Genomic DNA, 14,725 nt, shown 5'->3' with positions numbered 1-14,725 from the left:
AGAGATATTGGTCTGTAGTTTTCTTTTTTGGTTGTGTCCCTGTCTGCTTTTGGTATCAGGGTGATGTTGGCTTCATAGAAGCTGGCAGGGAGTATTCCAGTGTCTTCAATCTTCTAGAAGACTTTGAAAAGTAGAGGTATTAGTTCTTCTTTGAAAGTTTTGTAGAATTCATATGTAAAACCATCTGGTCCAGGACTTTTATTTTTGGGAAGATTTTTGATAACTGTTTCAATTTCATTAGCTGTGATGGGCCTGTTCATGTTATCCACTTCCTCTTGACTTAGTTTTGGAAGTTGGTAGGTATCTAGGAAATCATTCATTTCTTCCAGGTTCTCTAGCTTGGTGGCATATAGTTGTTCATAGAAGCCTCGCATGATATATTGAATTTCTGCAGTGTCTGTTGTGATATCTCCTCTTTCATTTACTATCCGATTTATTTGGGTCTTCTTCCTTTTTTGTTTTGTGAGTCTGGCTAAAGGTTTGTCGATTTTGTTTACTCTTTCGAAGAACCAACATGTACTTTCATTGATCTTTTGTATGGTTTTCCTATTCTCAATGTTATTTATTTCTGCCCTAACTTTAGTGATTTCTGTCCTTCTGGTTGCTTTAGGATTCCTTTGTTGTTCTTCTTCTAGGTCTTTAAGATGTGCAATCAGGCTGTTTATTTGTGCCTTTTCTTGTTTCCTAATGTGTGCTTGTATAGCTATGAACTTCCCTCTTAGGACTGCCTTAGCTGTGTCCCAAATATTTTGATAGCTTGTGTCTTCATTTTCATTGAACTCTCGAAACATTTTGATTTCTTCCTTGATTTCCTCTTTGACCCAGAAGTTGTTAAGAAGTGTACTGTTGAGCTTCCACATTTTGGGACTGTTACTAATCTTTTGTTGATTGTTAAGTGTTAGTTTAATTCCACTGTGGTCTGAGAAGATGCTTGGGATGATTTCAGTCCTCTTGAATAGGCTGATGCTGTCTTTGTGGCCTAACATATGGTCTATCCTTGAGAATGATCCATGTGGATTTGAGTAAAATGTGTATTCCAGTTTCTTGGGATGAATGACTCTGAAAATCTCCAATAGTTGTAGTTTATCTATCTGTTCATTTAGCTCCTTTATGTCTTTACTGATTTTCTTCCTGGATGATCTGTCAACTTGAGAGAGTGGGGTGTTGAAGACCCCTACTATGATTGTGTTACTGTTAATATATTGCTGTAGCTCTTTCAGTAGACGTTTGATGTATTTAGATGGCTTCTCATTGGGTGCATAGATATTAATAATTGTTAAGTCCTCTTGATTGACTGATCCTCTGAGCATTAAGTAGTGTCCATTCCTATCTTTTTTAATCTTATCTATTTTAAAGTCTATCATGTCAGATATGAGAATAGCTGTTCCTGCCTTTTTGGTGGGCCATTGGCTTGTATGATCGTTTTCCATCCTTTCACTTTAAGTCTGTGTTTGTCTTGTTGAGTTAGGTGAGTTTCCTGTAGACAACATATTGTTGGGTTGTGTTTTCTGATCCATCTTCCTACTCTGTGTCTTTTAATAGGTGAATTCAGGCCATTGACATTTATTGATATCAAAGATTGAAGATATTTTAATGCCAGTCTTGTAGAGTTTTAGAGTCTTTTGATATATGTCCTATTTGTGGTGGTCTGGTTGTTTATAGGAGACCTTTCAGAACTTCTTTCAGGGCAGGCTTGGTGATGGTTGCTTCCTTCAACTGTTGCTTGTCTGAGAAGGTTTTGATGCTTCCATCTAGTCTGAATGACAGTCTAGCAGGATATAGTATTCTTGGCTGAAAGCCTTTCTCATTGAGCACTCGATAGATATCTTGCCATTCTCTTCTGGCCTGTAGTGTGTGTATGGAGAAGTCTGCTGCTAATCTTATGGGTTTTCCTTTGTAGGTGACTCTTTGTTTTTCTCTTGCAGCCTTGAGGATCCTTTCTTTATCCTTATTCCTTTCCAATCTAAGTATGACATGTCTTGGTGTCTTTAGGTCTGGGTTAATTCTGTTTGGGACCCTCTGGGCTTCTTGCATCTTTATGTCTTTGGTGTTGTCTAGACTAGAGAAATTTTCAGCTATTATGGCCTGGAGAATGCTTTCTTCCTCTCCTTCTCTTTCTTCCTCTGGTAAGCCAATAATGCGTATATTGTTTCTTTTGAAGTCACCCCATAGGACTCTGTTGTTGTTTTCAGCATCTCTTAATCTCTTTTTGAGATCTCTTACTTCTTTTTTAGTTGTCTCTAATTCATCCTCAATCTTGCTAATTCTGTCTTCAGCCTCATAGATTCTATTGTCTCTGCCCTCTACTGCTTTCTGGACTTCATCTATTTTGTTGCCCTGCTCTGATACTGTTTTAGCTTGTTCAGCTAGTTGCCTTCTTAGCTCAGAGATTTCAGCTTTTAGCTCTCTAATAACCATGAGATTATTAGAATTTTCTTCCATATTCTCATTTGTTGTTCCTGCATTTCTGATTATAATTTTTTCAAATTCTTTACTCACTCCTGTTATTATTTCCTTAGCTAATGTTTGGATGTTGAACTCGTTGTTTTGTGCTTCACCCTCTGGAGGACTTTTAGCTGGACTCTTGTCCTGGTTCGAGTCTCCAATAGTTTTTCTTGTTGTTTTAACCATTTTATATATTATGTTATGAGTTCCCTTTATCAGTACTTTTCAAATTATTGATCACTATTGCCTGGATAGACTTGTGTCTAAGTAATTTAATTAAAGGGTTCACAGTGGTGGAAGTTAACAGTTTTTTCAATCCCTGAGTTGGAGCTCAGTGATGTAAAAGCCTCTTTTTTTTTTTTTTCTTCCCTGTAGGCTATGGGAGCCTGCTGAGGGCTTTTATATTGTCAATAGGCTTCTTAGGTTTATCACTGACTCCTGACCAAGAGATAAAGCAGGGTGTGGCAGAAATAATCCAGTGGTTATGCAAAGAGACTTTCACAGCCCCTCAGCTATGCCACCGAGGTATAGGTCTTCTCCTGAGTTTCCCGGTTAGATCTCTGTCCCCTGGTGTCCTTCCCTCTTGCTGCTCCAGATTCTGAGGGTAGTAGCAATGGAGACTCAGAGTTGCACTTGGTGAGTCTCTGGGGAGTCCTTTCCTCCCTTCAGCTGTCCCCTTGTGGAGCAGACTGAAGGTGGTGTCTCCACTGATAAACTGTTGAACTGTTAGCAGTCACTTAATCTCTCCTTAGGCCCCCCTCTCCTCTCTGTCACCAGCAACGCGTGTTTGTACTCATGGGTGATTTACTGGGTTCCTGTGGTTATTCTAGTCCTGTCTTGTTTCGTTCCCGGGTGGTCTCCTTTGGTATTCCTAGTTTATCCAGGAGAGGAGAGGAGAGAAAGCGATCTGCTGCTCCAATTTTTTAATTTAATTTAATTTTTTTATTTTTATTTAAGAAATGATAAATTAACAAAACCATAGGGAAAAGGGGTACAACTCCACACAATTCCCACCACCCAATCTCCATATCCCACCCCTCCCCTGATAGCTTTCCCATTCTCTATACCTCTGGGAGCATGGACCCAGGGTCACTGTGGGTTGCAGAAGATAGAAGGTCTGGCTTCTGTAATTACTTCCCCGCTGAACATGGGCGTTGACTGGTAGGTCTATACTCCCAGTCTGCCTCTTTCTTTCCCTCTTAGGGTGGGTCTCTGGGGAAGCAGAGCTCCAGGACACATTGGTGGGGTCTTCAGTCCAGGGAAGCCTGGCCGGCATCCTGATGACATCTGGAACCTGGTGACTTCAAAGAGAGTTAACATACAAAGCCAAACAAATTGCTGAGCAATCATGGACCCAAAGGTTGGAATAGTGGAGGGGAAATGTTAGGTGGGTACTCACTGCAAACTCTAGTGTACTTTTGCTTTCAGGTATATATTTTGCGGTAGTTTTGGATACGTGTGAACATACGCTCTCACAGAAACTGGTGTATATCTAGGTTTTGGGACTTTGTTAGAATGTGAACCACCTGGGATAGGATTAGAGTATACTATAAAAGGAAAGATCTTACCCGAGTAATGAAGCTGAAGGGTTGTCATTCCACACGTGAAGTCTGAAGTGAAGCATGTTGAGCTGGCAATCGTGTTGATTAGGTTGCAATTGGCAGATGCAATATTTTTTTATATGGATTGGGAGAGGCATACGGGAAAGTGGGCCCTATCCAAGGGTTCCAGGACTGGGGGAAGTAGAGGCTCTATAGTGGAGATGTGAGGTTCCTGCTGTCTTAGGGTTCAAAAAGACAATGGATAGTTAATGTTATCACATTATTTGGTAATTGGGTTAACTTTGAAAAGTCCTTTTGTTAGGGTTTGCTATACAGTACCCAGTATCTTGTATATAGCTGTGCCACTGGTTGCTCCTGATCTACTTGGTCTAGGCTTTTGAGAGAGTCCGCATATCAAATACACAGCCTATGCATTAAAAAGACTCAGTCTGTGTTTTAAAAAACTTTGAGACATACAGTTAATTTTCCCCCTCTCATATTAATTAACTAGTGATTTATATGACTACATTTTACTCGGAGTGTACATAAACACCATTCCCATCACCAAAAGACTGTGACCCATCCCTCCCACCCACTCCCACCCCCCCACTGGCCCAGGAAGCTGCATGTCTACCCCTCACCACAGGGTTTTTACTTTGGTGCCCTACTTACAATTTGGTCAGGTCCTGCTTTTAGTTTCCCTTTCAGATCTTCTTCCTCAACTTCTGTTGATGAGTGGGATCATCCCATACTCATCTTTATCTTTCTGACTTAGCTCACTTAACATAATTCCTTCTAGCTCTGTCCAAGATGGGTCAGAGAAGGTGGGTTCATTGTTCTTGATAGCTGCATCTTATTTATATTTTTGAGTTTTATATAGATGAAGATAGTTTAATAAGGAAAGTGAAGTAGAGATATATCTATCTCTGTGTGTTACGTGAAATTGTTATTCATATATAATAAATAAAATTAATGTTTATTTTCCTTTTATGAGAAGAACTGAAGACAGAAGAAGAAACACCAACTTTGAGCTCTTAAGTCCCCAGGGGCTAGAGGTTCAATTCCAGTTACCTTCTACTTCACTCTCCCTATCAAATTCTCTTTACCTATATAAGATTCACAATATAAATAAGGAAGGAAATGTCCAAAACTGCTCCACCACTTGTGAAGAGTCCTGTGCCACCCCCTTCCCCCGTGCATGTGAGAACTAGGATATATAGAATCTTGGTCCTTTAATATGGCAACGTGAGCATCCTATCAGTTGCACTTCCACACATCTTTAAGGTTTTATCATTTACTAATTACAAAGGTATAGAGAGGAAGAGTGAGAATAGGGATATCTCTCTGTCATGTGAGATGCCAGGGATTGAACTCAGGGCCTTGGGAGAGGCCATTGTTACAATCAATATATCAACTTCTAGACCATGATTATGAGGTATTTGATTCTCAAGTCACCAAAGACATGTTTGCAAATGAGACAATCCTTCACAGGCTTCCTAAAGTAGAGACTGAATAGCTAATCTGCTGTCACTCGCATTTTCTCACATGAACACATTGCACATATTTTAGGGCTCAGTGACCTATGAAGATGTAACTGTGATATTCACTCAAGAGGAGTGGGCACTATTGAATCCTTCAGAGAAGAAACTCTACAGAGATGTGATGTGTGAAAACTTGAGGAACTTTCTTTCACTAGGTAACTCTAATATAGCCTTCATTTTTCAGCTAGAAAACAAATCGGTTTTTGTTCAGCATTGTGTAAATGGAGACATTAAGTGAGCAGTGTTTGATTGTGACTCATGATGGACCACAAATTCAATCTTGTGGTCCGGGATGTGGCGCAGTGGATAAAGCATTGGATTCTTGACCATGAGGTCCTGAGTTTGGTCTTTGACAGCACATGTACTAGATTGATGTCTGTTTTTTTCTCTCTCTGCCCATCTTTCTCAAGAATAAAGAAATTAATTTTTTAAATTATTCTCTTTTATTGCCCTTGTTTTATTGTTGTTATTGTTTTTGAATAGGGCAGAAGGGAATGGAGAGAGGAGGGGAAGACAGAGAGTGGGAGAGAAAGATAGACACCTGCAGACCTGCTTCACTGCCTGTGAAGCCACTCCACTGCAGGTGTGGAGCCAGGGGCTCGATCTGGGATCCTTAGAACGGTCCTTGCACTTTGCACCACATGCTCTTAACCTGCTGTGCTACTGCCCAACTCCCCAAGAAAAAAATTCTTAAGAAAAAAATTTCAGGGTGGGGCTAGATAGCACAATGGTTGTAAAAACAGACGCTCATTCCTAACATATATCTAAAGGCCCAGGTCAGTCCCCTGCAACATCATAAACTAGAGCTGAGCAATGTTCTCGTGAAAAAAAATAATAAATTTGATCTGTATGTATAATTTCTTTCTTTTATTTAATTATTTATTTGTTCATGTGGAAGACGGGATGAGAGAAACAACCAGACCTCACTCTGGTACATGTGCTGCCAGAGATCAAACTCGGGACTTCATGCTTGAGAGTCTAGTGCTTAGCTACTGTGCCACCTCCCAGACCACTATTTGTATAATTTCTAATACTTTATATATTTTGTAATTTTAGAAAATGTACAAGAACATTCCACCAAAGAGCAGCCTAAGTTGCATGGGAGTAAACAAAGGTGAGAGTTAAATTTACACTAAAATGTGATGTACCACCCAGAAAGCTACTGTGTTTTCAAATATTTTGATTCTGTGTAATTTACTGAGATCTGGTGCCTGCATTGTTTCCCTGTAGTAGACTTATGTTTTTTAAATTATTTTTATTCATTTATTTCTTCTCTTTTGTTGCCTTTGTTTTATTGTTGTAGTTATTGATGTTGTCATTGTTGAATAGGACAGAGAGAAATGGAGAGAGGACAAGGAGATAAAGCTAGACACCTGCAGACTTGCTTCACTGCTTATAAAGAGAGTTCCCAGCATATGAGGACCCGGGGACTTTGTGGCACCTTTGCTTAACCTGCTGCGCTACTGCCTGACTCCCAACTTATGGGTTCTTAATTGTTTGCTCTCTCCTGACTTAATAATTGTATAGCAGCTGTTTTCATACAATTTATTAAGAAAATAATATCTATAATAAGAAGATAAAACTTATAAACACTGCAACAAATAGATTAATTTTTAACTAAACTCATCAAAGATACTTCATGACTAGGTTATAGAATATTTGGGTAAGTGACTGAAATATGCTGTATGTGATGTACATGACAAGCTCCCATCTGAGTCTTTGGCAACAGAAGTACCATAATGATGTTCTACATTATCTGTCTTTTCTCCACTATAGGAAAATCTTTCTCACATGTAACAAGAAAATAGAAATCTTTAAAATGGGGTAAAGATACTTAGTATTTATAAAATAATACACTTGGAAACAATACACATATCTTAGGGGTTGGGTAGTAGCACAGTGGATTAAGTGCAGGTGGCGCAAAGCACAAGGCCCAGCATAAGGATCTCGGTTCGAGCCCCCAGTTCCCCACCTGCCAGGGAGTCGCTTTACAGCTGGTGAAGCAGATCTGCAGGTGTCTATCTTTCTCTCCCCCTCTCTGTCTTCGCCTTCTCTCTCCATTTCTCTGTCCTATCTAACAATGACGACAACAATAATAACTACAACAATAAAAACAACAGAGGCAACAAAAGGGATAATAAATAAATTTTCTTTTAAATCTCTAATGTGTGGTCCAGGAGGTGGCACAGTGGATAAAGCATTGGGTTCTCAAGCATGAGGTCCTGAATTGAGTCCCTGGCAGCACATGTACTAGAGTGATGTCTGGTTCTTTCTCTCTCTCCTCTCTTTCTCAAAAATAAATAAAATGTTTATTAAAAAATCTCTAATGTATGAATATCTATTTTTGTGATAATTAGAAACTATATATAATTTCTATATTTATATATAATTCATAAAAGATCAATATTTTCAGTGAAAATTTTCAACACAAAGCCAAAACTTGCTATTAACAAATTGTGGTTCAATTAATACATACAAAATACCTGTAAAGATATCATTAGTTTTGGCATAATATATTTATATGAAAGTATTACTTTTTACCAGTTTTTATCTCATTTATTGGATAGAGACAGCGAGAAATGTAAATGAAGGGAGAGCAAACGAGAGAGATATCTGCAGTCCTTCCTCACTTTCAAAGCTTCCTCCTGCTGGTGGAGACTGGGGTTTGAACCAGTTCCTTGATCATTGTAGCATGTGCACTTAAATATTTATTTATTCCCTTTTGCTGACCTTGTTGTTTTATTGTTGTCATTATTGCTGTCATTGATTTTGGACAGGACAGGAAAATGGAGAGGGGGAAGAGAAAGATAGGCACCTGAAAACCAGCTTTACCACCTGTGAAGTGATTCCCCTGCAGGTGGGGAGCCAGGGGCTCAAACTGCTATCCTTCAGCCTGTCCTTACACTTCGTGCTATGTGTGCTTAACCTGCTGTGCTACCTCCTGACTCCCAATCCCAGCCCCATTTTTCCAATTTTTTAACTTTCTAACTTGAGATTTAAAAAAAATTTTTTTTATTTGTTAAGTGGATAGAGACAGAAATTGATAGAGATGGTGCAATAGAGAGGAAGAGGGATATCTTCAGACCTGCTTCACTGCCTGTAAAGTGCCTCCTCTGCAGGGGGAGAGTCGGGGGCTTGAACTGAGATCCTAACTGGTTCTTGTGCTTTGTGCTATGCATGCTTAACCCGTTGCACTACCGCACGACTTCCTGGAGATCTTTCTATAATTTTGAAAGTTTGTAGTTTTTTTATTATACATTTTCTTTTTTTTTAATATTTATTTTATTTATTCCCTTTTGTTGCCCTTATTGTTTTATTGTTGTAGTTATTATTGTTGTTGTCATTGTTGGATAGGACAGAGAGAAATGGAGAGAGGAGGGGAAGACAGAGAGGAGGAGAGAAAGATAGACACCTGCAGACCTGCTTCACCGCCTGTGAAGCGACTCCCCTGCAGGTGGAGAGCCGGGGTTCGAACCGGGATCCTTATGCCGGTCCTTTTGCTTTGCGCCACCTGCGCTTAACCCGCTGCACTATAGCCCAAATCCCTTTATTATACATTTTCAGTAAAATCTATTGCTAATGTCTGATTTTTATGGCTTATTGAGTAAAATAATGTCCTGCATCCTGATAATAGAATCAGTTGTATACATTGAAATTTTATTAATTGTTCACTATTTTACAGTAATACAGCAGTGAAAATCTCTGAGGGGAATGTTAGTCAGAATGGTAGAAAATCTCAAGAATGTGAAGTATACAACAAATTATTCACTTATTCCATTCATCTTCAACCACATGAAAGAATTCGTAGTGGAGAGAAACCATATGAATGTAAACGATGTATTAATACATTCAGTTGTTCCAGTAGTCTTCAGACACATGAAAGAATTCACAATGGAGAGAAACCCTATGAATGTAAACTATGTAGTAAAACGTTTAGTTATTTTAGTAGTCTTCGGTCACATGAAAGAACTCACAGTGGAGAGAAACCCTATGAATGTAAACTCTGTAGTAAAACATTCGGTTGTTCCAGTAGTCTTCGTGCACATGAAAGAATTCACAGTGGGGAGAAACCCTATGAATGTAAACTGTGTAGTAAAACATTCAGTTGTTCCAGTAATCTTCGGGAACATGAAAGAATTCACAGTGGAGAAAAACCCTATGAATGTAAACTGTGTCTTAAAACATTCAGGCAATCCAGTAGTCTTCGGGCACATGAAAGAATTCACAGTGGAAAAAAACCCTATAAATGTAAATTATGTAGTAAAACATTCAGTTCTTCTAGTAATCTTTGGATACATGAAAGGATGCACAATGGAGAGAAACCCTATGAATGTAAACTGTGTAGTAAAACATTCAGTTTTTCCAGTAGTCTTCAGAGACATGAAAGAATTCACAGTGGAGAGAAGCCCTATGAATGTAAACTATGTAGTAAAACATTCAGTTGTTCCAGTAGTCTTCAGAGACATGAAAGAATTCACAGTGGAGAGAAGCCCTATGAATGTAAACAGTGTAGTAAAACATTCAGTTGTTCCAGTAATCTTCAGACACATGAAAGAATTCACAGTGGAGAGAAACCCTATGAATGTAAATTATGTAAGAAAACATTCAGTTGTTTCAGTAATCTTCGGACACATGAAAGAACTCACAGTAGAGAGAAGCCCTATGAATGTAAACAATGTAGTAAAACATTCAGTTATTCCAGCAGTCTTCGGACACATGAACGAAATCACAGTGGAGAGAAACCCTATGAATGTAAACTATGTAGTAAAACATTCAGTTCTTCTAGTAATCTTTGGACACATGAAAGAAATCACAGTAGAGAGAAGCCCTATGAATGTAAACTATGTAGTAAAACATTCAGTTGTTCCAGTAGTCTTCGGACACATGAACGAATTCACAGTGGAGAGAAACCCTATGAATGTAAACTTTGTAGTAAAACATTCAGGCAATATGGTCATCTTCGGACACATGAAAGAACTCACAGTAGAGAGAAACCCTATGAATGTAAACTATGTAGGACAACATTCAGTTGTTCCAGTCATCTTCAGACATATGAAAGAGCTCACAGTGCAGAGAAGCCCTATGAATGTAAACAATGAAGTAAAGCATTCATGGAGTCTAGTTCTCTTCAGTTACATGATAGAACTCACAGTGGAGAGAAAGAAACCTCATGTATGTAAACAATGTCAAACATTAATTTAAATCAATGTACTTTGGAGACGTTATAGATCTCACAGTGGAGAGAAAACGAGTGAAAGTAAACAGCAAAGCATTGATTCAGGCCAGTCATCTTCGTCAACATGAAAGAACTCAGAATGGAGAGAAATTTGATAAATGTAAGCAGTGTTGAAAACATTGTTATTCTAGTCCTCTTTGTAGACATGAAAGAATTCACAGTGAAACAAAACCCCAAGAAAGTCATCAGACTATCAGATGTTCCATTAATTTTCAAGCACATGAAAATATTCACAATGGAAATCAAATCTTTTGAGCATAAACTGTACTAAAGATTAGAGGGATGCAACCTGATGCTGTGGCTTGTGGTTCAATATAATAATAGCTCTCAGGTGTGAGCCTGTGCACTACACGGGCTAGAGATGTGTTCTGTTTTTATTGTCTCTGTATCTCTCCATGTCTCCATCTTGTGTTAATATATAAGGAAATATATCTAAATAATTGTAGGAATCACAGGGCCATGTGAACCCATACCTCTGAATATTCTATAAATATATGGAATATGAGTAAGTACTTTGACTCTGTCATAAGTCCTAATATATGAAAAAAATCCACTTGATACTGAAAACTTAGATGTCAACAATGCTTAGATGTATTCAAATCAATAAGACATTTCTGCACATATAAAGTCACTGGCATTAGAAAAACAATTCTTATCAGTGTAGACATTGTAGAATCACATTACAGATCTAGTAAGGAACTTGTACTGGAGAGACCAGTGAATGTTAAACAGTGGAATAATAATGGATGCTACAATATGTGAATCTTTATTTTCTTTTTGCAGAAATTGTATCTGTCTAGTTGAAAAGTACCTATTCTCTCTAAATTTCTCTTTTTATTCTTTGTATTTCAAATACATTTATTTTATTTGGTAAGCCAGAGAGAAATTGACTGGGAGGTAGTAGTAAGGAAAGACAGACACTTTCACCACTGCCTCCCAGCCAGTGAAAGGTTTTGCTCTACATGTGGACACTGTGAGCTTTTACCCATGTCCTAATTCATGGTATCTAATTTTGATTATCAAGGTGCAAGTTGTGAAACAGTGCTGCAGATGTCTTGCCCCCTCTCCCCCCTTCTCTGTTGATTTTTTTCTATCCTATTAAAGCAAAGATTGTTAAAATTTTGCTCCAGAGTGATAAGTAATTTGATAGGCTAAAAATCATCAAATATTTAGATAAAATATAGGCAGAACTCTCCTCCATATAAGTTTGTCAACATGTTCATCATTACAAACTGATTTGCACGGAAACCAAAGGCAAAAATAAATGAATGCAGTTACATCGAGTTGAAAAGTTTATAAAGCACAGGAGGTCTACCATAACAGATACTGCCCACATAAAGAATTTCATCAATGAAAAAAACAGCACAAGGAGTGGAGTAAGGATCCCGGTTTGAACCCTCGGCTCACCACCTACAGGGGAGTCACTTTACAGGCAGTGAAGCAGGTCTGCAGTTGTCTCCCCCTCTCTGTCTTCCCCTCTTCTCCATATCTCTCTGTCCTATCCAACACTGACAGTAACATAACAATAACCACAAGAATAAAAAGACAAGGGCAACAAAAGGGAAAATTAAGAAATTTAAGGAATTAAACAATCCACTGGACAGGGGTAGATAGCACAGTGTTTATGTAAAGAGACTGTCATGCCTGAGACTCTAAAGTCCCAGGTTCAAACCACCATAAGCCAGAGCTGAGCATTGCTATGGTGTTTATCTTTGCATCTCTCAAAAATAAAATCAAAATATTTTTTGAAAAAGATAAGCCAGCTCTTCAAAAATAGGTAGAATATATGGCCAGAATATTCTCAATAGATCCAGGCAGTAGACATCTGAAAATATTCTCAAAATCACTGTTTATCAGGGAAGGTAAAACCAACAATGTGAGATTGTCATGCTTTAGAAGAGACAGAAACACCAAGTGTTGAAGAAGCTACTGAGTGGTCCTGGAAGTGGTTTTATCCAAAACCTACCTACTATCCCACCTCCTGTGCTTTGAGTTTTTTTATATAAAAGAAACAGTTGGGAATCAGACGGTAGTGCAGGGGGTTAAGCATAGGTGGTGCAAATGCAAGGACCAGCGTAAGGATCTGGGTGCGAGCCCCTGGCTCCCCACCTGCAGGGATGTCACTTCACAGGTAGTGAAGGTGGTCTGCAGGTATCTTATTCTCTCCCCCTTTCTGGCTTTCCCTCTCCGTTTGTCTCCTGTCCTATGCAACAACAATAAAACAAGGGCAACAAAAAGGAATAAATAAATACTTTTTTAAAAAAGGAAACACAAAAACCATAGTATAAGATAACTCCACACAGTTCCCACCACCAGAACTTTGTGTCTCTTCGCCTCCCCTGACAGCTTTCCTATTCTTTATCCCTCTGGTAGTATGGACCTATATCCATTACAAACCACAAAGTATCAAGTTTAAATAGGTCAGTCACACCAAATAGGCATGTTTTTAAGGGCCCAAGTTTTATCCACTGCACTACCTCCCATTCCATATTTTTTTCTAATCTTAATTAGAAGGCCACTTTTGTTGTCACTTACTTGATGACATATAAGCCTGCTATACCCCACTCAAATCCAGTACGATGGGTCTGACAGGGTCAGCACACCGGAAAACTCACTTCAAGGAAGAATTCTGGGAGTGGGTCTTGGCATTCTGAGCAGATCTAAATTGGAAACTGATTATTGTTTTCATTATGTACATGGTCATGATGCCGAGTAATTGGGGACAAACAGCCCCTGTCCCCAGATTAGATACAGATGAACAGGAAATGTACACAGCAATGAGGTGGACAAAGTTATGGGTCATCAAATACATGAAGTTTTATGAAAAATTCTTATGAAATACGTTAAAACTACATAAAATACTATCTGCTAAGCCTATTACTCAGAAATGCATCATCCCATAAAGTACGACACTTATGTGTAAAACTGCAAGGCAATCTAATCAAGAAATGAGCTTTACTTTCTGTTCCAGATATTGTTTATGTAAGACTGAAAGATATATAAACTTTCACTGGCTGAATAAAAATTGAGTTCAGATTCACCCTCCTAAAATGAGTGTGGTGTAATTCTGTTCTCCCTTGCGCCGACTCCTGGTCCACCCACGGGTCACTTTCGGGGACTCTGCTCCTTCCTGCTGCTCCTCCCCTCGAGCAGTTCGTCGCGGAAGACCTAGTGGGTAAGCTTTCTCTTTCTCGCCTCTTTACAATCAGACCAGGATAAGGACCCCCTTTGTGAAGGGAGCTGCAGTTCCGCTGTCATAAAGATTAGGACAGTTTTAGTGAAAATATGGGAAGGTAATGGGTAAGGACAGTTCAAAAGGAGAACTATTTCTTTCAGTCCTACAACAGATGTTGCTAGGAAGAGGGATTAAAATCCCTTCTAAACAACTCAAGCACTTTTAAACTTTTTTAGAGGAAGTTTGTCCTTGGTTCCAGAAAGGGGAAACTATTAGTTCTCTGTAGAAGCTTTTGCTATTTAGAGCTTGATTAAGGAATTTCTTAGATAGTAAGAGAGAGATCATTGAGAAGAAAAATAAGTAGATAAAGAATTTTAAAAAATTAAAGGCTGGGGATAAGTCTTGCCTGACTAATGAGTTAGGGAAGGAGGATCCAGAGTTTCTTAAATAAAATAAAGGGAGATGCGGCGCCCCGTGCCTCGATCCCCCTTGGAGCTTGACAAGGTCAACTACCATGGCCATGAGGATGACAGACTTCAAGGAAGCTGCATCCCTGGGAATGGACTAGGATGCCACAAAGGGAATCTGTTGGGACATATAAAATTTTTTTCAGGTAAAACTTATCTAATGAATGTGGGGCTGTTTAATGTAAAACTGTATAGATGCTTTAGCTAAACAGTTATATATCTTTTCTCATTTTATTCAAGAAGTGTGCCCCTGGTTCCCCCTCCCCCCCAAAGAAAGAACTTTAGATATTGAGATATGGGGGAGACTAGGTGAAAAATTG

The 14,725-nt window shown here is 38.8% G+C and overlaps 1 protein-coding gene across 2 annotated transcripts in view; it reads left to right on the top strand.

Annotated features, from left to right (window-relative positions):
- The window catches only part of LOC132542421 (zinc finger protein 709-like), a 215,596-nt gene extending 203,735 nt beyond the window's left edge, over nucleotides 1–11,861 (top strand). For both annotated transcript variants that reach the window (XM_060205017.1, XM_060205016.1), the window contains 3 exons: nucleotides 5,556–5,682; nucleotides 6,584–6,641; nucleotides 9,210–11,861. In XM_060205017.1, the coding sequence (XP_060061000.1) occupies nucleotides 5,556–5,682; nucleotides 6,584–6,641; nucleotides 9,210–10,626 (1,602 nt within the window). In that variant the 3' untranslated portion in view covers nucleotides 10,627–11,861. The remainder of the gene's footprint in view (nucleotides 1–5,555; nucleotides 5,683–6,583; nucleotides 6,642–9,209) is intronic.
- Nucleotides 11,862–14,725: the final 2,864 nt, after the last annotated feature.

The sequence above is a fragment of the Erinaceus europaeus genome, chromosome 13 (genome assembly GCF_950295315.1).
Source record: "Erinaceus europaeus chromosome 13, mEriEur2.1, whole genome shotgun sequence".
Taxonomy (NCBI): domain Eukaryota; kingdom Metazoa; phylum Chordata; class Mammalia; order Eulipotyphla; family Erinaceidae; genus Erinaceus; species Erinaceus europaeus.
Note: the sequence above shows the minus strand (reverse complement) of the source record. Positions and strands in the feature narration are given on the sequence as shown.